Here is a 16,863-nt window from a genome sequence, read left to right on the forward strand (position 1 = left end):
TGCCAGCAGTTCCATGTACCCCCAGGGGCAGTGGACAGAGGGATGCTTCGGTGCTGTAGCAGAGCAGACACTGAAGAGCACCACCAGAAGGATGTTCACAGCTGCTTATTACAGCTCTTAAATTGAAGGAGATAAGAAAAAATGTGAATCTTAAGATATGCCCATAAAATAGTAAAACTTAACATCTGTGTACATTTTAAATATTGGTACAGCGCTATAAGTGGAAAGCATATGGAACTGATAAGGAAAGCACATCTGTCATACTTTTATGATTAAGACCAACTGTGTTACATCTGGTTTCACACAAGCAAGCTATCTGCAGGCTTTGCTAGAGCTTACATCAGTTTTCATCTGATAGATCAATGAGACAGGTGCAAATTAAAATAGATTTTCAGCAAGATGCCAAATGTGGGTTTATTTGTTTTGCTAGTCTGGTTAGAACCCTGTTGTTTTTGTGCCTGTACTGCTGAAGTTCTTATTAGTGCCTGCTGCCCTGTAGGAACTGGTATGTTTTGTGGTTTGGGTTGCTGGGGGGTTTTTTGTCTCCAGATTAAGAGACAGATTTAAAAATAGGATTGGGCATGATACAACAGTTTAAAGTCTTAGTCCGGCAATCAGCTTTCTGTTACAGCACTCTCAGCTGAGAGCCCATGGGTGCTGGTAAAATTCTTTGCTCTGTGGATCTGTATGTGCAATGTGATTTGCAGGATGAGACCTGCTAGTCCAATTAGCAATCACTGCATAGATGTAATGCTTTGAAGTACTAATTGAGCTAAAATCCCTTTGACATCTGTGGGATTAAGTGCACTCAGTGTTTCTCTTGAGTTCTTTAGCACCTTGTAAGTGCTGTAGTTTTCGTATGGTGTCAGCAGGTAACAGAAGCAAATAATTGTAGATTTTAAGAGTAAACACTTTCTAAAAAATTCAGAGCAAAACCACTTAAAATATTAATTCATATATTATGTTGTTCTGCTAACAGTCCGAATGTGCATGAGGAAAGACATTAATGTGTTGTCAGTCCATGAGAAGCAGCCCCAGTGTGCCCCAAAAACCGGGACCATCTTGTAGAGGAACCAAAGGTTCTGAAATGGTGATAGCTGCCCTTGGATGTGTTTAATACAGCCTCTTGAAGGTAGGCAGGTCCCTTCCTGGGAGCTGAAAAGTCTTTTAAAGTCTTGCATGGGCCATTTTTCTGGGATTTCCATTTTGGTACCCAGAGACATTTTTATTTTTCAACTGGCAGCCAGCCCAGTATTGAGTGGGGAAAAATAAACTAAAAGGATCGTTTCTCAGACAGCAAGGTGATCTCTATTAAGCCAGGGCTGCAGGTGCATAGACATTTGTTGTCCTGTATGGGAGGGAGAGAGAGAACTAAAGTGCTAAAAATGCTGGGAATACGCTGTCTGCCTCTCAGATCCTGGGTTTTGTCCTGTGGGCACAGTGCCGAACTGGGACCGAGGTTTCCTTTTTTGCTTGCATACTTGTTCTTCTGTTACTCCTTGCTTGACTTTTCAAGATCAAAATGATGATTTTTAAGCTGTTTGCATTCATATGTGCTACTTTCCCCATCAAACAGGTGAGTGAGGGATCCTTCAGTTGTTACTTGGTTTGTGGAGACCGCGCTGAGGAGGGACTGTTTCAGCAGAGCCACATCTCTACTGTCAGGGAGCCACTAAACACTGCTGTACTTAAACCAGTCACGTCTGTCAGGCTGTCACCCCTGTGGTGTTCAGTGGTCACATGCAAAGCCCAGGAAATTGTAACTGAAGCTCCTCCCCCTCAAAGCGGCTTCTTAAAAATGACTGTGGAAGGAGTTGAGTAAACAGTGTGTGGGAGAAATGACAAATTGGTGTATGTATTCTTTTAAATTTTACTCATCTTTATTATTGTAATCTTTGCCCCTTGTCACGTCAGCCCAGGCAACTGGTCTTCATTCACTGAAATTTTCTGCAAAGGCTTGATTTGACTGAAACTTCTATTGACCTTTTCCTTCTTTGCCTCATTTTTTTATTAGTGCAGAACATACAGCCGAGAAAGACAGTCTTAAATAGTGATAGTGAAGTGATGGGAATCAATGATGCAATGAAAAATTTAATGGAGTATTTGGAGTGCAGGAGGCTACTCACTGTGCTGCTTTTCAACACCTTCAGAATTTGTCTTTCTGTACTTTTTCCAAAGGAGAATATAAAAAGGCTTTGCATGCATTCATTTAGCTGTCATAAACCCAGCAGGCAGATATACAGAAATACTTTTTTAATCTCCTAGAAGATAAGTAGTGGTTTTTACTTCCTTGAGATTATGTCAGAGACCAGATGCATAGAAAAGAATATAGACCGAATTTCTAATGTTGACTGGTACTCTCTTTTCCTCACAAATATCTAAAATTTAAATTCCTATTTCCTCAATGTATTTAGAATTTCACTCAGTTACTTAGCTAACAATCCTGTGTGGATGAGAATGCCCAGCTGGATACTGTAAGTTTTACATCCTGAAGTGTTCCAATGAATTTTACATTTCACTTACATGAGTTTGGGAAAGAAAGATGGGACCTCACTTCTGTTGTGAAATTGTGAGCAGCCACAGTGTGCAGTCAGCATGAAATCATGTTTATTTTGTTACCCTTTAATACAGAAAGAAGTGGTGCTTCTTAATGGAGGGGACTTCAGGTAGTAATATTTGTTCTTTATTCCTTCTGCCATGGTTAGAATCCAGTTACAGGGCTGCTTTCAGCCGGTGCAGACCATAAAGATGCCTGGGTTCGGGACAACGTCTACAGCATCCTGGCCGTGTGGGGACTGGGAATGGCTTATCGGAAGAACGCGGACCGGGACGAGGATAAGGCCAAAGCCTACGAGCTCGAGCAGGTTTGTCAAAGTTTGGCATAAACCAGTTATACTGTTTGTTTCACAGTGGTGTTTTTGAAAAGTGCATTCATGCTGCTGCTGCGCCTGGGGTCTGGCAGGGTTTTCCCAGTTTGGAGTACATGTCTTGTTCCAATGACAGCAACATCCCTGCAGCGTGTGGTGTGCAGTATCCCTGGCAACCTTCTGGCAAGCAGGATTTGGAGAACTGCATGGCAGAGATGCTAACATCTCAATTAAAATGCAAACAGAACAAAAACGTGCAGGAGTCAAACTTCCATCCGTTGGCCAATTGTTGAAAATTAAGCTTCTGAGAGATTTTGTGCCCAGATTTACAAGCCTGTCCCTCATGAGCTGTATTGTACAGCAGAAAATCAGGCCTAGGTTGCTTGGATGCTATGGTAGCAATCTATCTGCTAGACCGTTCTTCCCTGTAAGGATGAGCATGCCATTTAAAGTAACTGTCTTCAGAATGTGCACTTGTGTCATCTCACGGAGGACGTACATGGTGTATAGGTGTGTTTGATCAATCCAGAGAAGGTAACTCTCCAAACTGGTAAGACTTGTGCTGGAGAATTGGAAGGGGAGGTAACTCCCACAGTTAATTTCTTGACTTGCAGCTGGGAAAGTGGATATTAGAAGTGAGAGTACAGAGATGGGTTGAATGGCAAGTGAGGGATTATGGTGCCAATGTCCTGCTGTCATTTTGAAGTCACTGGGTAAATATTTGCTGACATGTCCTGCTCAAACCAAGGAGATCTGTGGTGACAGAATAACCTTGGTTCTGCATGATCATATTTTGAGGCTATAGCTTTTGAGTAAAAAGATGGGGTTGATTTCTCTATTTAAGGCAAAATCTTGTACTTCTCTACATTCACATGTATGGCCCTTTCTTTACACCAGTCACCTGCTTTCTGTTGTACTGTATAAGAAGCAGAAGAAGCTTTACAGGTCTTCCAGTTGTGTCAATGTCTTACAGTCACCTACCAGTGTTCCCTGGATCTGTCACTGTAAAAATAATAATAATAATAATAATAATGATAATTAGATGACATAGAATTCCTCTTATTTCCTTAACTGGATAGAAGGACCACAGAGAGTTGTTCCACTGTTTAGAGAGGGCCTTTGGGAAAAGATTTGTTCTTCTAGGTAGGGATGTAGGAATAAAAATTGATGAGTATATTTAAAAAAAAAAAAAAAGGCATGTAGAGTATTTGGGGCAAATACACACTTTTTTTACCTTTGGCAGGACGTTAGTAGAGTGTGTGAGCTTTATCACTTTTGAATGTTGTTTGTAACAGCTGATGAGGCTGACCAGTGAGGGTGTCACTGCTGTGTTTTGTTCCTGCAGAATGTTGTGAAGCTGATGCGGGGACTCTTGCAGTGCATGATGAGACAGGTAATGTCATAGGTATGGGTTGAATTAGTATGTGTTATATTTACAAAGCATTTCATTGAAGCATATATTTGCTATGTCTTCTGTGGAGTGACTATTTTTGCATGTGTGTAGATGGTGATGTGGGGAATCTTTTTAAAACTGTTGAGCAAAACTCTGATCTTGCTTGCACTTTTTTGAGATTGTGCTTGTAGCAAATCAGAGTTTTGCCTTTGCAAACTGATTTTCACCAAGATGCACACTTGTAGTTTAGATCTGAACTCAACAAGGTAATTTCATCTTATTCTTTTCTGTAGAAATGTGGATTTAACTGGAGTCTAAAGTCAGAGTTGTGTTTAAGCACTCTGATCAATCAAAATACATTGAAGTGAGGTAACAGGAATTAGAACCTCAAGTTTCTCCTCATCTAAGAAAAGTTGTTAATTTTGAAATAGTTCTTCTGAAATGTTTCAACTTTGAGCTTTGTGGTATTTTTTAGGTAGATAAGGTAGAGAGGTTCAAACGCACACAGAGTACCAAAGACTGCCTCCATGCCAAGTATAACTCTGCAACTTGTGCCACAGTGGTTGGGGACGACCAGTGGGGGCATCTGCAAGTGGATGCAACTTCCCTTTACCTGCTCTTCTTGGCACAGATGACTGCATCAGGTAAGCAGAAGATATTTTTGCCTTTTGTTGCAGTCTTTTGCTATTCTAGCATTCATTTAAAAAGGAAAAATAAAGTAGTAACAAGCTTTAAAGACCTTTAAATAATTATAACTTGGAAGTAATGTTTCTCTGGAAAAGAGATAGGACTTACTTAGGATTTCATGTTTATAGTAACTGGCAGTGTCTATTCCTTTAATGATTACTGGCATACAAATACATGAGATATTGAGAGTCATGTCAGAGAAATCTCATGTTTAAAGATAGTGTCCTGATGGACAACCATGTTTCTTCAGAGAGTGGCGACATCAAATCAGGTGCCACTTTGTGCCATCTGTTCCTTTTACTGGTGCAGTTTCATCTTGTGTTCCTCTCTACTGCACTCCTCATGTGAGGATAAGGATTTGTTTCCTTACATATTTTTCTGCCCTTGGAGACCCTTGAAGTTGACCCCTTCCTAGTGGGCACCTGGTCGTCCTGGAGTTCCTTGATAGAGCACTAAGCAGGCAGAGGGGTGGGGAGCTGTGGGTATTGGTATGCACTGCTCTGAAGAGCCAGAGCTGACTCAGATGTCTCTGCTTTGTACCCACTGTCTGAATGCCACCCCTACAGGAGTTCTTTGAAACAGTATGTATTAGTGGCATTTGAAGTATTTTGTCAGTAGCAAGTATTGAGGTTTGCTGCCTGACCTACTGAAATCAGTATGAGTTTTTCCTTTGATTTCAGTGGGCAGTAGTTGGTAGCAAATAAACAAAAGCATGAAACTTACTGAAGAGTAAATATTTCAGTTCTGATACAGTATAATTAATCCCTTCCCTTCTTTTAATCAGGGTTACGTATCATCTTCACCCTCGATGAAGTTACCTTTATTCAGAATCTTGTCTTCTACATAGAAGCTGCCTACAAAGTTGCTGTAAGTAGTTATTTATATGTAAATCATCTGAATGCTGCTCAGGTTTACGTGGAAAATTATTTATTGATGGAGAAGGAAAACAGGGACTTGCTTTTTTCTTGAGGAGGTATCAGAACCTGTCAGTACTTTACACTGTGAGCAGCATCTTTGGAGATGTTGGGAGGGCTGTGGAGGATTTGCTGCTGCGTGGGTGAGGTACACCTGTTCTGTCATAATAACAGAGGGGTTTTTAATTGATAAGGAGTCTTTCTGCTGTGCCTTTTGCAACCGGACGTGTCTATCTCGTATTGACCTTTTTAAGCCACCAGCGTGCTTGTAACAAATGTGGGTAGAGCCCTTCCCAAATCTTTGTCTGTGAAGCCTAGCCATGATGATGATGATGAATAATATTTCCTGATGTCTAATTAAAATCTTTTGGGCCTTTCTAAAAGAGCAGGATGGTAACAAGCGTTCTGGAAAGTGATAAGTTGAGGGGACACAGGGAGAAACATGTACAGGGGGAGGGATAAAGGGCTTTGTGTGTTTTGTGAAGGCAGTGATTCATGACTGTATACCTGATCCTGCTGGAATATACTTTTATGTGCTGCTCTTTAAACATGAGCAGGGTCTCTTTGGAGACTTAAAGCCCCTTTTCTTTCCTCCTTTTTTCTTTTTTTTTTTGAAGACCAATTATAAGCTAATTTCATGCAGGAGTCTGGATTTGTTGTGGGGCAAGGGGGGGAAACATTGTGTTTGTATATAATAATGCCATTTTTTTTCTTGATGATGTTGTTACAGGATTATGGAATTTGGGAACGTGGTGATAAGACAAACCAGGGCATCCCTGAACTGAATGCAAGCTCCGTAGGGATGGCCAAAGTGAGAATGTCTTCCTGACACCTCCTTCGTGGCTGTTGTGTTGTGCTGAAGGGCTCTGTCAAACCCGATCGCTCCCTTTGCATAGTCTTCTTGGCCACTGCAATAGTTGACTGATTGTGTAAGAATTCTTGTTTGGGTGTGAGTGAGTATTTTTTCGCGTAAAATCTTTGGGATAATGGCTCTCACTGAAGGACCTCAGCACAGTTGTTGCAGGGATTGCAAGTAGGGTACCACATTCATTGAACTGTGAATCTAATAGGTTCAGTAAGGTGAAGTCTCATAAAGTGGCCTCTGGTTTTCTTTCCCTCTTTCTTAATTCTCCAGCCTCAGTATCATATGTGATGTTTTCATGGTAAGATTAAATCTGATGTAAATTCTGGATAACAGCAGACTATCATTCTAAGAAATCCTTCACAAGTAATTCAGAAAGAAAAATAAATGAAGATGTACTTTAAAAAAAAGTGGATATTTCTCGTTCCCCCATAGCACAAGGTCACAGAGATACTAAAAGAAGTTCAGAAGGCCATAAATGTAAATGTGTAATCAACAACTACCTTTTCACTTGGTGTCTGGAGGACTGGCAGAAGACAAAGATCATTAAGGTCAAAGGTGTATTTGCATTTCAGCAGGGTTTGTTAGTTACCAAGATCTTGTGTGCATTGCAAGAGGGACAAACTGCTGGTCTTGACCCCACAGTTCAGTTGAACAGCGATGGGGCAGTGTCTGTCAGGGCAGTTGTTCCTTAGATGTCCACTGTGAGATTTTTTTACCCTGAACATTCTGGTGTGGTCTCTGTGTGACATCCAGACCTGTTGATGTCGAGATGATCTGCAGAACTTGCTGCACAACTTCTCTGGGGATCTGAGTTCAATAGAAGTGTTGTTTCAAATGGGAACTGGTGGTGGGCACAGTGAAGGGCCTGCTGCAGAAGCTGAGGTAGATGCTCTTTGTTTTAAATGTGCTTCAGGAATTCTGTCCCATACCTGCTTTGTGTGGCTACCCATGGCAACAGCACAGCACAGAGCATATGCCTTTGAGTGGTTCTCAGAACCTTTTCTGCTCCATTAAAACTGTCCCTGGTCCCAGCTATCAGTTCCTCAACAGGACTTTCTGCCACTGTCAGGAACATCTGCTGCTGTAGTGCTGGTCTAGAGAGAGGGGCTCTGCAGAGGCAGTAAACCCATCTTTGTGTTGGAATAAGAAAAATATCCTTGCTTCTCTGCAGAGAGAGAAGGAAAGCTGTCCTGTGTGATCCTTCCTTTGTCAGAGAAGCTGCATGTCCATGAAGCTGCAGGACAAAAACAGGCAACAATTCAGTGTTACCACAACCCTATGAATTTGCATTTCGGAGGAGGACTCTGCTAGCCTGGCAGAGTCTTTTCCTGCCACACTCCCTATGTGGTGCTGCACACCCCAATTCTTCAAAGTCAGGTTTTGTAGCCTGCTAGGTTAAAGTAAGAATGTCCAAATTGAGTCAGTGTTTGGGCTGACAGTGTCTTCACCAGGCAAATGCACTATGGCCAAGAGGTATGATGTGTAGTGATTCACCTGTTGGCATGGAGCACTGTGTGCCTCAGTTGGCTGTGGGGAGATCAGACATCTCATTTCTCTTCCGCATCGGGAAGTGACGGTATCAGAGAGGTGCTGAAGGTCTCCTCTTAAGGGGTCAGCCTTTGCTGATTCTGGGTTGCCTTGAACAAGTCTTCCTCTTTGAGCAGTTCTTCAGGCAGGAGGAGCGAAAGGACACTGAATGGGAGTTATTTTGGAATGTGGGACAGGACATGACATTTATAACTAAGTACTTCACTGTTTAGGTGATGTCTCAGTGGAAGCCCAGCTCTCCATTGTTTTGCATTGCCTTTAAATTGTAAGAAGGATCACCAGCACATCAATCATGTATCCAGCTAGTGGAAAGACAGAAATATTTACTTTTTCTAAAATACTACCAAGCTTCCCTTTAAATAAAAAATGTCTGTGGAGCAAACTTATGTCTTATATAAACTCCTTCAGAGGATAAACACAGGTGCTATGGTGTATACTTGGTTTAAAAGGTATCTAATGATTTTGGTTTGTGGTTTGCTTTTCTTTGAAGGCTGCTTTGGAAGCAATTGATGAACTAGATCTTTTTGGAGCTCATGGAGGACACAAATCAGTGATTCATGTTCTTCCTGATGAAGTAGAACACTGTCAGGTAAAATTAGTTTTCTCTTTCATTTGCTAGGGGAAAAGCTAACCCTCTCCCTTTTGTTTTTAAATGAAATGTTGATTAACTGAACCAAGAACTCAGTGTAATACGGATGGCTGCAGGCTATGCTGTTCACCCTGTTCTAGTAGATCATGAGAAACTGAGTGGTGTGAAGTATTCGCATTCTAACTTGTTTAAAAATAACTATGCAGAGAGTTCTCTGTCAGTTTGCAAATAATATAGTCTGTTCCATTTACACTTGACATAGTCTTTTGAAGTATGTAAATTGTTTCACATCCGTTTCTTCTATTCTTGTTTTGCTCAGTCTATTCTATACTCCATGCTGCCAAGGGCATCCACGTCAAAGGAGATAGATGCTGGCCTTCTCTCTATTATTTCTTACCCAGCTTTTGCAGTGGAGGATCTAAACCTTGTTAATGTAACCAAGAGTGAAATCATATCCAAATTGCAGGTAAGAATTTCCTTTATTTTTGTTTTACAGAAAGAAAAAGAAACAGAACCTCTCTTTCCTAACCAAAAATTCTGATTAAACAAGGGTTGCCAGACTTGGTTCATCTGTACCTGCAAAAGAGGAAGGAAAATCTCGAAGTGACCCTTAAATCTCAGCACTTGTTATGTTAGTCTGTGAGGAAGAACAGTATGTGTAATTTTCTGTAATTTTGTGTGTTTTTACAGGGCCGCTATGGCTGCTGTCGCTTTCTCCGAGATGGTTACAAGACACCCAGAGAGGTACTTCTGATGTGTATTTTCAGTAGGCATTAGGAAGAATTTTATCTCTTCTTTATTGACATACTTTGTCTTATTTACATGAAGGAGTAAAGTTCTCCATCACTGCTAAGACATCTTAGTGGACTTGGAGGTAATCCAGGTATCCACCCTAGAAATGACACATATGTGAAGGAGGCTAAGGGTTTGAAAACCATTTATTAAGGACAAAATGTAATTAATAATTCTGTAAGAAATTGATCCTTAGATATGCTTGTGGTGTCTAAGCAGAAGCAGTGTCCCTGAAGCATTTCAAAGTATCTTTGAACTGAGGCAAAGCCAAGATTACTTGGGTGACACATTCTGAGACTAGGAAGGGTCGATTTGTCTAGGGAAACATTAAATGAGTTTGAGGCTGAATGTAAAAAAGCGAGGAGATTGCATGGAAACTATTTCTGATGGGTTTATTGGTTTCTAGGTTTTAATTACTTGTATAAAACAGGCTACCATTATGATTGCAATATGGGTGACTAAACTAGCACTGTGACTAAACAAGTGTGTTTGAATTTTTTAGGATCCAAGTAGGCTACACTATGATCCTGCTGAGCTCAAGCTCTTTGAGAATATTGAATGTGAGTGGCCAGTATTCTGGACATACTTCCTAATTGATGGAATATTTAATGAGGACAAAATTCAGGTGAGAAAAGAGAAATTGCTTTCAAATTGCAAAGCCATTTACCCACGGCATTTTGGAACTTTGCTCCGTGTTTATTTGGGGTATCAGTCGGATAGGGTGGAAATAGTCTTCAGCCATTCTCACCTTCCTGGGGAGTTCCTGACATGATAGAAGAGAAGGGTTGTGCACACTGGGGCCTTGTTGCCCTATCCCTGCCAGGCTGAGTGGCTCTGTTAGCTGGTGTGGTAAAACTGGGCTGAACAGGGTTTATATGCCTAGTTTTGTCTTGTCACCAACCTCGATGCCCCTTTCGCAATTACTTCAGGATGAGAGAAGCTTCTTTTCCCCAACCTCTGTGGCTTGGCTACTGAGAACAAGATTTGTGCTACTTTAAGTCCTGTTGTATATTCCGAGAGATTTGGGGTTGCCTTATGAGGAGCCATTTCATTTTTACTAGTTCCATAATTCACTTCATGCCATTACTGTGTCAAGCACCCAGTGGTCAGGGCAGCTAAATTGGTTGTTGCCCTCTAAAGGTTATGGTGGCATGTGGGGAGTGTTGGTGAGTTAAAGAGCAGCAAGTAGCCAGGACCAAATGTATTCAGATCGGACCTTCTGTGGATTGGTGGCTTGGAAGAAGTAAAAAATAAATGTGATTTAAAATTGCCTAGTATGCAGAGGGACAGGAGATTGCTAAACTCCTTAAAAAATAAAATGACATCAGAAACAAAACAGAGAATTTCAGACCAAAAAACCTTCTTTCTGTACTGGATGTTGCAAATCAAGTGAAATACTTACTGACACTAGAAATGTAAAATGTTTCCTGAATACAGTAAAAATGTGTTTTTACTGTGAAATGGTGAAGAGAGAAATGACATTATTTCATGAGGGGGGAAATCAGAAAGTATACTGAAACTTCAGTCCTGACAATAAAATAGCACTTCATGAAGCAGTCTCTAGAACTTAGGTGGATTATCTGGGACAGTATGTACCTGTTTGCTTTTATGTTGTGCAGACAGGCTGTGCTAGGGCATGGTCAGGGCAATTACTCCTGGTTTCCACTGTTTAAACATAGCTGAATGAGTCACTGAGACACTGAGATGAGTGTCTAGTCTTCCCCAGTTACTGCTGCAATTCTTAGAAAAACAAGCACCCTGAGGACTCAAAAAGAGTGGAGAAGGACAGGATACTGAAAATGTGAGTGTACCCTAATGTGAAACTTTGGGTTCCTTACTTTGTGTGGTCCCCTGTACTCAGGAATAGCAGAAATAGGATCTCAGAGTCAGGTGCTGTTAGTGCTTGAAAAAAGATTCCCTCTAAGTAAAAAATTGGAATGGATAATTGAGAAATGGAACAAATAAGGAATCTGGTAAAAAGAAAATATATTACCTGTTCTTTATTTTGTATCAGTCTGCTGCTCGTGTTCGTAATTTGTTGTCTAACCATACAAGATGATGATTTTCTGTTCAGTGAACTTAGATATTTTCAAACAGTTTAAATCAATTTTAAGCTTTCCATGGGACAAATTTTTAAGCAAATCAGTTAAGAGAAACTGATTTCCCAATCCTGCAAAGCGGAATTCAGTAAGTCATAGGCAATATGCGTGGTAGAAAGCTGACAATTTATACACCTTGCACTCTTATGGATATTGGCAGTCTGATGCCCATGTCCTGCATTGTCATCCATTGCAAATTTCATGTAGGATTTGTTCCAATGACTTCTTTATAGGGATGTGTTAGACATTTTGTGCTGCAGAGGTACATTACAGATTAAAGACGAGTGTTCATATTTCTAAGGCTGATAATATTGAGATGCTGGAACAGTCTCTGATAATTTGAACCCTGTTCTTCCATCAGTTATGATCCCCCCCCCCCCTTTTTTTAATATAGATGAATATTCATCAGAAAAGTATGGTTGGAAAGTAGTAAAACTTTAACTTTATTGTTTCAGTTTTGCTGACTGTAATGTGAATTCTTACTTTTATTTAAAAATATTTCCAGGTACAAGAGTACAGAGAGGCTCTGGAAGGAATACTTATTAGAGAGAAGAATGGATTAGTGCTAATGCCTGAACTATATGCAGTCCCTCCAGACAAGGTATTGTGAAAATGCAGCATCCAATTCGGAGTGCAAAGTAGAGATAGCAAGAGGAATGGTTTTATAGTTTTTCCTGTATCTGAAAATGAAAAAAGAGTACTGCACATTATTTGAAAAAGTAAGAGACCTCTCACAGCTCCTGCTGAGAAATGATAAATTTTAGGCTTCCACATTGCCCCATTTCTTCCTTGGAAATCTGAGTGTCTGTGAAAATATTAGAGCATGTCTAAAATTTTACATGCTTATAGCAAGATACACATTTAAGAAGTGTTGATACTGACTTAGGAACTCAAGCTCAATGAAGAAATAAAGCATAGACTGTCTTTTCTGTCTAGTTGATTGATTGTGCTGCTCTTTTTCAGAGCTTGTATGGGAGACAGAAACAGGCTTCAGATGGATTAGGATTTGGGCTGGGATTTTTGTTTGTTTTCTATGGGTATTTTCTTTTCCCCCATCTTTGCTGTTACTGTTTATCTGATTCGCCCATTGTGACAGAGAAATTCAGATGAGCTTGTGTGCTCTTCCATGCTATTTGCCTTTGTATCCCTCCCTGCCAACTTCTTCTCCCACTCCAGGCTTCTCAGCCCTCACCCACTAAGGGTATGGAGCCTCCTGGGTTGGTCTGAGCTGGTCAGCCGACAGCTGATGTCTTGCTCGCAGGTGGAAACTCTGAATTGCCTTCCTAGTGGGAACAAGCGTGTAAGAGTTCAGAGCCTTCTTGTGAATTTTGATATGATGATAATAATCTGACAAACAGGCCAAATAAACAGGGTAGATTTTGTCTGTTTAAAGATGTAATGCTGGAGGGTTTTCCCCCTGCCCTCAGTAGGTCTGTATACTGCAAAACCAAGGCAGTTGTTCTTTTTCTAAATTATAAGTCTGCTCTTAATTTTTGCATTGGCCATCCTTGCTAACACAGGAAAGGTGGAATAGCCTTAATTTTTGGAAAACAGCTTTATTTTAGAAAGCTAGGTAGACATCAGTGAAGTTAAAGTGTCATCTTGGAAGGGATTGGAAAGCAGGCATCCAGTTACCTATGAGCAGCTCAGAGGGAAGGCAGCAAAGGCATGATGAGAAGAAAGTGGAAGAGCTAACACCAAAGCTATAATTGCATGCAGAGTCCCTATTCATCCTCCAGCTTTGAAGGGTTGGGCAGAGTACAAAAAGGAAGTGTAGTTCCAGTCCCAAAAAATGTGCAGCCTTAAAAGTAAAATCGAGATGTTTAAGTCAGTAATAATGGCAGGTTAACAAGGGTAGATGATAGACCATATGTTTTCAAGTACTTACCAATTGTTCTTCACAACTTCAGGGCAATTTTTCTTGCTTATGTATTTGTTTTCAGGTGGATGAGGAGTATGAAAATCCTCACTCAGTGGATCGTGTCCCAGTGGGAAAGTTGCCACATCTTTGGGGCCAATCATTGTATGTCCTGAGCTGCCTGTTAGCAGAGGTAATTGTTTCTTGTATAGTAGGTAAGCATGTATTTCATTTTGTTTGAGATGGCTTGAGCTTTAAGTACAATTTGGTTGTCAGATAGGGGACAATGTGTTTTCCAGTAGAAACAAGTACAAGAGCCATGAAAGGGTGACTGAGTGACTGAGATTTCAGGAGCTTTTTTTTTTTGGTTTTTTTGTATATATATAGACATGCAACTGTCTGTTTCTAATCAAGCTGAATAAGTTGTCAGATGGACTGGATTTAGGGTTAGGATAGAGGATTATACGAAGGCAAGGCTGATTTGGCTGTTCCAGAGCCAGGATGTTGTGCTGTTTCAGCTCCACTAGGCTATGCCTTACTCTGTGGCATAATGTGCCTACTGAGTTGTCCCGTATTAGGCAGACTAGTTGGAGGAACCACAGAATATCTCTGTGGAGCTACAAAGAAAATCACTGGCCTGGCTAAATTATGTTGTCGGTTGCTGCAACTCTAAAATAGGAAATCTGAATATGCAGATTGTGTCAGAACCATTTTCTTGTTGTTCCAAAAAATAGTGCATCCTTTGTTCTTATTGAATGTACTACTTGGTGGCCAGGGTAGATAAACCAGGCCTTAAGTCCTGCTGTACTGAAAAAATACTTCAAAAATTGGTTAAGATTTATTCTAGATATCAGAAGTCTTTTATTTAAAATCTGTTTGTTTCCTTTCTTTTATCTTTCTTTTGCATTCATTCTAGGGATTTCTTGCTGCAGGTGAAATTGATCCCTTAAACAGGAGATTTTCCACTGGATTTAAACCTGATGTTGTGGTACAAGGTGAAGGAGTTTTTTCAGCATTCTGGGTGAATTGAATTGTGTGGTGACAAAGTCCCTAAATAGAGGAGAGAAGAAAGATATGTTAAAAATAAGTGGATTTTTGCTTGGGACACAGATTCTTTAATGAAACTGTAGACAGAGAAAGGGGTTTAACACACTTCTTTAAAAAAAAAACTTACTAAAATTTTAAGTCGTCAGGGACTGGAGAGTGGAAAACTTAATCTTATAGAGAAAAGGAGAAACTTGATGCATTCTAGAAAAGAAAAAGCAGGACTGACTGGACATGGATCAGTTTAATTAGGTTTCTGTGCAGCCCCTTTCCCAGAGCAACTGGAGAGCACTGGGTGGGGAGAATCCCTGTCCACAGGGGTGAGGCAGCCAGACTTAGGGCTGGCTTTTGGCTGCTGCAGGAAGTGGCTTCTTCAGTTACTGCAGGAACAGACAAAACCAGAAAATTAAGATGAGGGCAAACACCAGCTGATCAGGTCTTTAAAACTTTTCAAGGGCTTGTACTGCTCTGAAAGAGCAACCAGCTTGTTTATCAGGAGCAGCATTTATCAATGACACTGTGACCTGGGCTGGTGCTTGTTTATCCCCTGTTGGTATCTCATGGCGGTAGCATTTTGTTATTTTGAAGTGCTCAATTTCCAGTAGAAATAGAAGTGCTGGATTATTTTTAGCATTCTTTGACAATTATTCACAATACAAGGAACAATACTGAATTATTAGTCCCAAACCAATAAGCCACCTATCACGGGCAAAATGTCAAGCGGGACAAGAGATGGATTCAGGGTCTGGATTGTAAATTCCACTGATTTGGGGAATTTTTTTTCTCCTTACCTCTGCCATTTTATGTCCTTGGTAACATTTATTGCTATACAAGTAACAGCACCTGTTCCCCAGGGATTTGGCTGTATTTGTTACATTGTGCTAAAACCACAAAGATTTTCAAGTTGTGTTTCCTCTTGTTCTATGGGGTAAAAGCCTTATCTGCTAAAAGCTACTGCATGATCCAAACTGGTGGAACTGAAAGAAATAAGAAGAAACTGATAAAGTCTCAAAGAATCTGCTGTAACCTCAGCAGGTCTGATCCTGCTTTGAGCAGGAGGTTTGAGTAGAGACCTCACGAGGACCCTTCCAACTTGAATTACCATGTGGTCCAAAGTGGACAGGAGTAGCAAGAAATATTGAGAAGCAGACAATCAAAATCTGTCTGACGCCCTCTTGCAATCCCTTTTGTTCTCACAAGCTCATAAATTAAGAAAGACGTGAGGTCTTTGGGCCTTTTTAGTTAATGAAATGCATTACTTGAGAGGTGACAGTAGAGATAGTCAACTAAAAAGGGTAGAACATTGTTTCTTAGTAGTGTTTTTGTTTTCTGTTTTGCAGTAACTGTTTTAGCAGAATCTAGTCATATTAAGAACCTCTTGCAAGACCGTGGAATCAATGTCCAGAGCATTGCTGATATCCATCCTCTCAGAGTGCAGCCAGCTCGCATCCTGAGTAACCTCTACACCATGCTGGGTTAGTATTGGAACATGGGAGCTTCTCCACTGCTGTGTAAAGTCTTATTTTAAGGGTCATGTTTTGTTTTTTGTTTTTCTTACTTCGCACTGTCTCAATTTCTTTAATTTAATTTCTTTTATTTAAATCAATTTCTCTGATCTAAAAAAAAAATGTGTTTGTGCAAAGAAGCTTAACAAACTTAGAACTTCTGTCTTAAATAAGGGACTCAAACAGGAGAAAAAATTGCCTCGTTAGAAACAGTGGTGAAAGTACCAGTTTCCCCATGCCCTCGGAGTTAGGCAAGAACTGACTCTTCTTTTGTCCTCCAGAAACTACTTCAACAGAGAAACTGGCTTTATTAAGAATACCTGGAAAAATACAGAAAAAAAATCAAGTGTTTCTCCTCTCAGAAGTCAAGAGTATTTCTGTTTTAAGTCTGGAAAATGGGCAGTGTTGTTGCCATTACTCCCAGCAGGCAGCCTGGGAAGTTTTCTGCTCCAAATCAGGGAAGCCATGCTGCTGCTATCAGAGCATCTTTGGGCTGTCAAGTTCTTGCTAAAGCTCCTTCCAACCCTGAGCTGAGTTGAGCTGCTGAAGCTCTCTGTCGCAGTTGCAAACCCAGAAGCCTTTAGAGTTTTTCTAAGCTTGGGACTGAAAGTACATTCCAGTTCCTCAGCAGTGGTCCTCAAGTCCTGTTTTCCTCAGAGCCTGAGAGCCGAATTAAATAAAAACCCCAAAACTCCAACTGGG

The 16,863-nt window shown here is 40.6% G+C and overlaps 1 protein-coding gene across 2 annotated transcripts in view; it reads left to right on the forward strand.

The window, feature by feature from the left end:
* Positions 1–2,709: 2,709 nt before the first annotated feature.
* Positions 2,710–16,863, forward strand: part of PHKA2 (phosphorylase kinase regulatory subunit alpha 2) — a 37,314-nt gene continuing 23,160 nt past the window's right edge. For both annotated transcript variants that reach the window (XM_029964695.1, XM_029964696.1), the window contains exons 1-13: positions 2,710–2,864; positions 4,213–4,260; positions 4,736–4,904; positions 5,732–5,814; positions 6,592–6,672; positions 8,765–8,863; positions 9,183–9,329; positions 9,554–9,607; positions 10,158–10,280; positions 12,260–12,355; positions 13,698–13,805; positions 14,529–14,607; positions 15,997–16,131. In XM_029964695.1, coding sequence (XP_029820555.1) covers positions 2,802–2,864; positions 4,213–4,260; positions 4,736–4,904; positions 5,732–5,814; positions 6,592–6,672; positions 8,765–8,863; positions 9,183–9,329; positions 9,554–9,607; positions 10,158–10,280; positions 12,260–12,355; positions 13,698–13,805; positions 14,529–14,607; positions 15,997–16,131 — 1,285 coding nt within the window. In that variant the 5' untranslated portion in view covers positions 2,710–2,801. The remainder of the gene's footprint in view (positions 2,865–4,212; positions 4,261–4,735; positions 4,905–5,731; positions 5,815–6,591; positions 6,673–8,764; positions 8,864–9,182; positions 9,330–9,553; positions 9,608–10,157; positions 10,281–12,259; positions 12,356–13,697; positions 13,806–14,528; positions 14,608–15,996; positions 16,132–16,863) is intronic.

The sequence above is a fragment of the Manacus vitellinus genome, unplaced genomic scaffold (genome assembly GCF_001715985.3).
Source record: "Manacus vitellinus isolate BGI_N305 unplaced genomic scaffold, ASM171598v3 scaffold_7_pilon, whole genome shotgun sequence".
Classification (NCBI taxonomy): domain Eukaryota; kingdom Metazoa; phylum Chordata; class Aves; order Passeriformes; family Pipridae; genus Manacus; species Manacus vitellinus.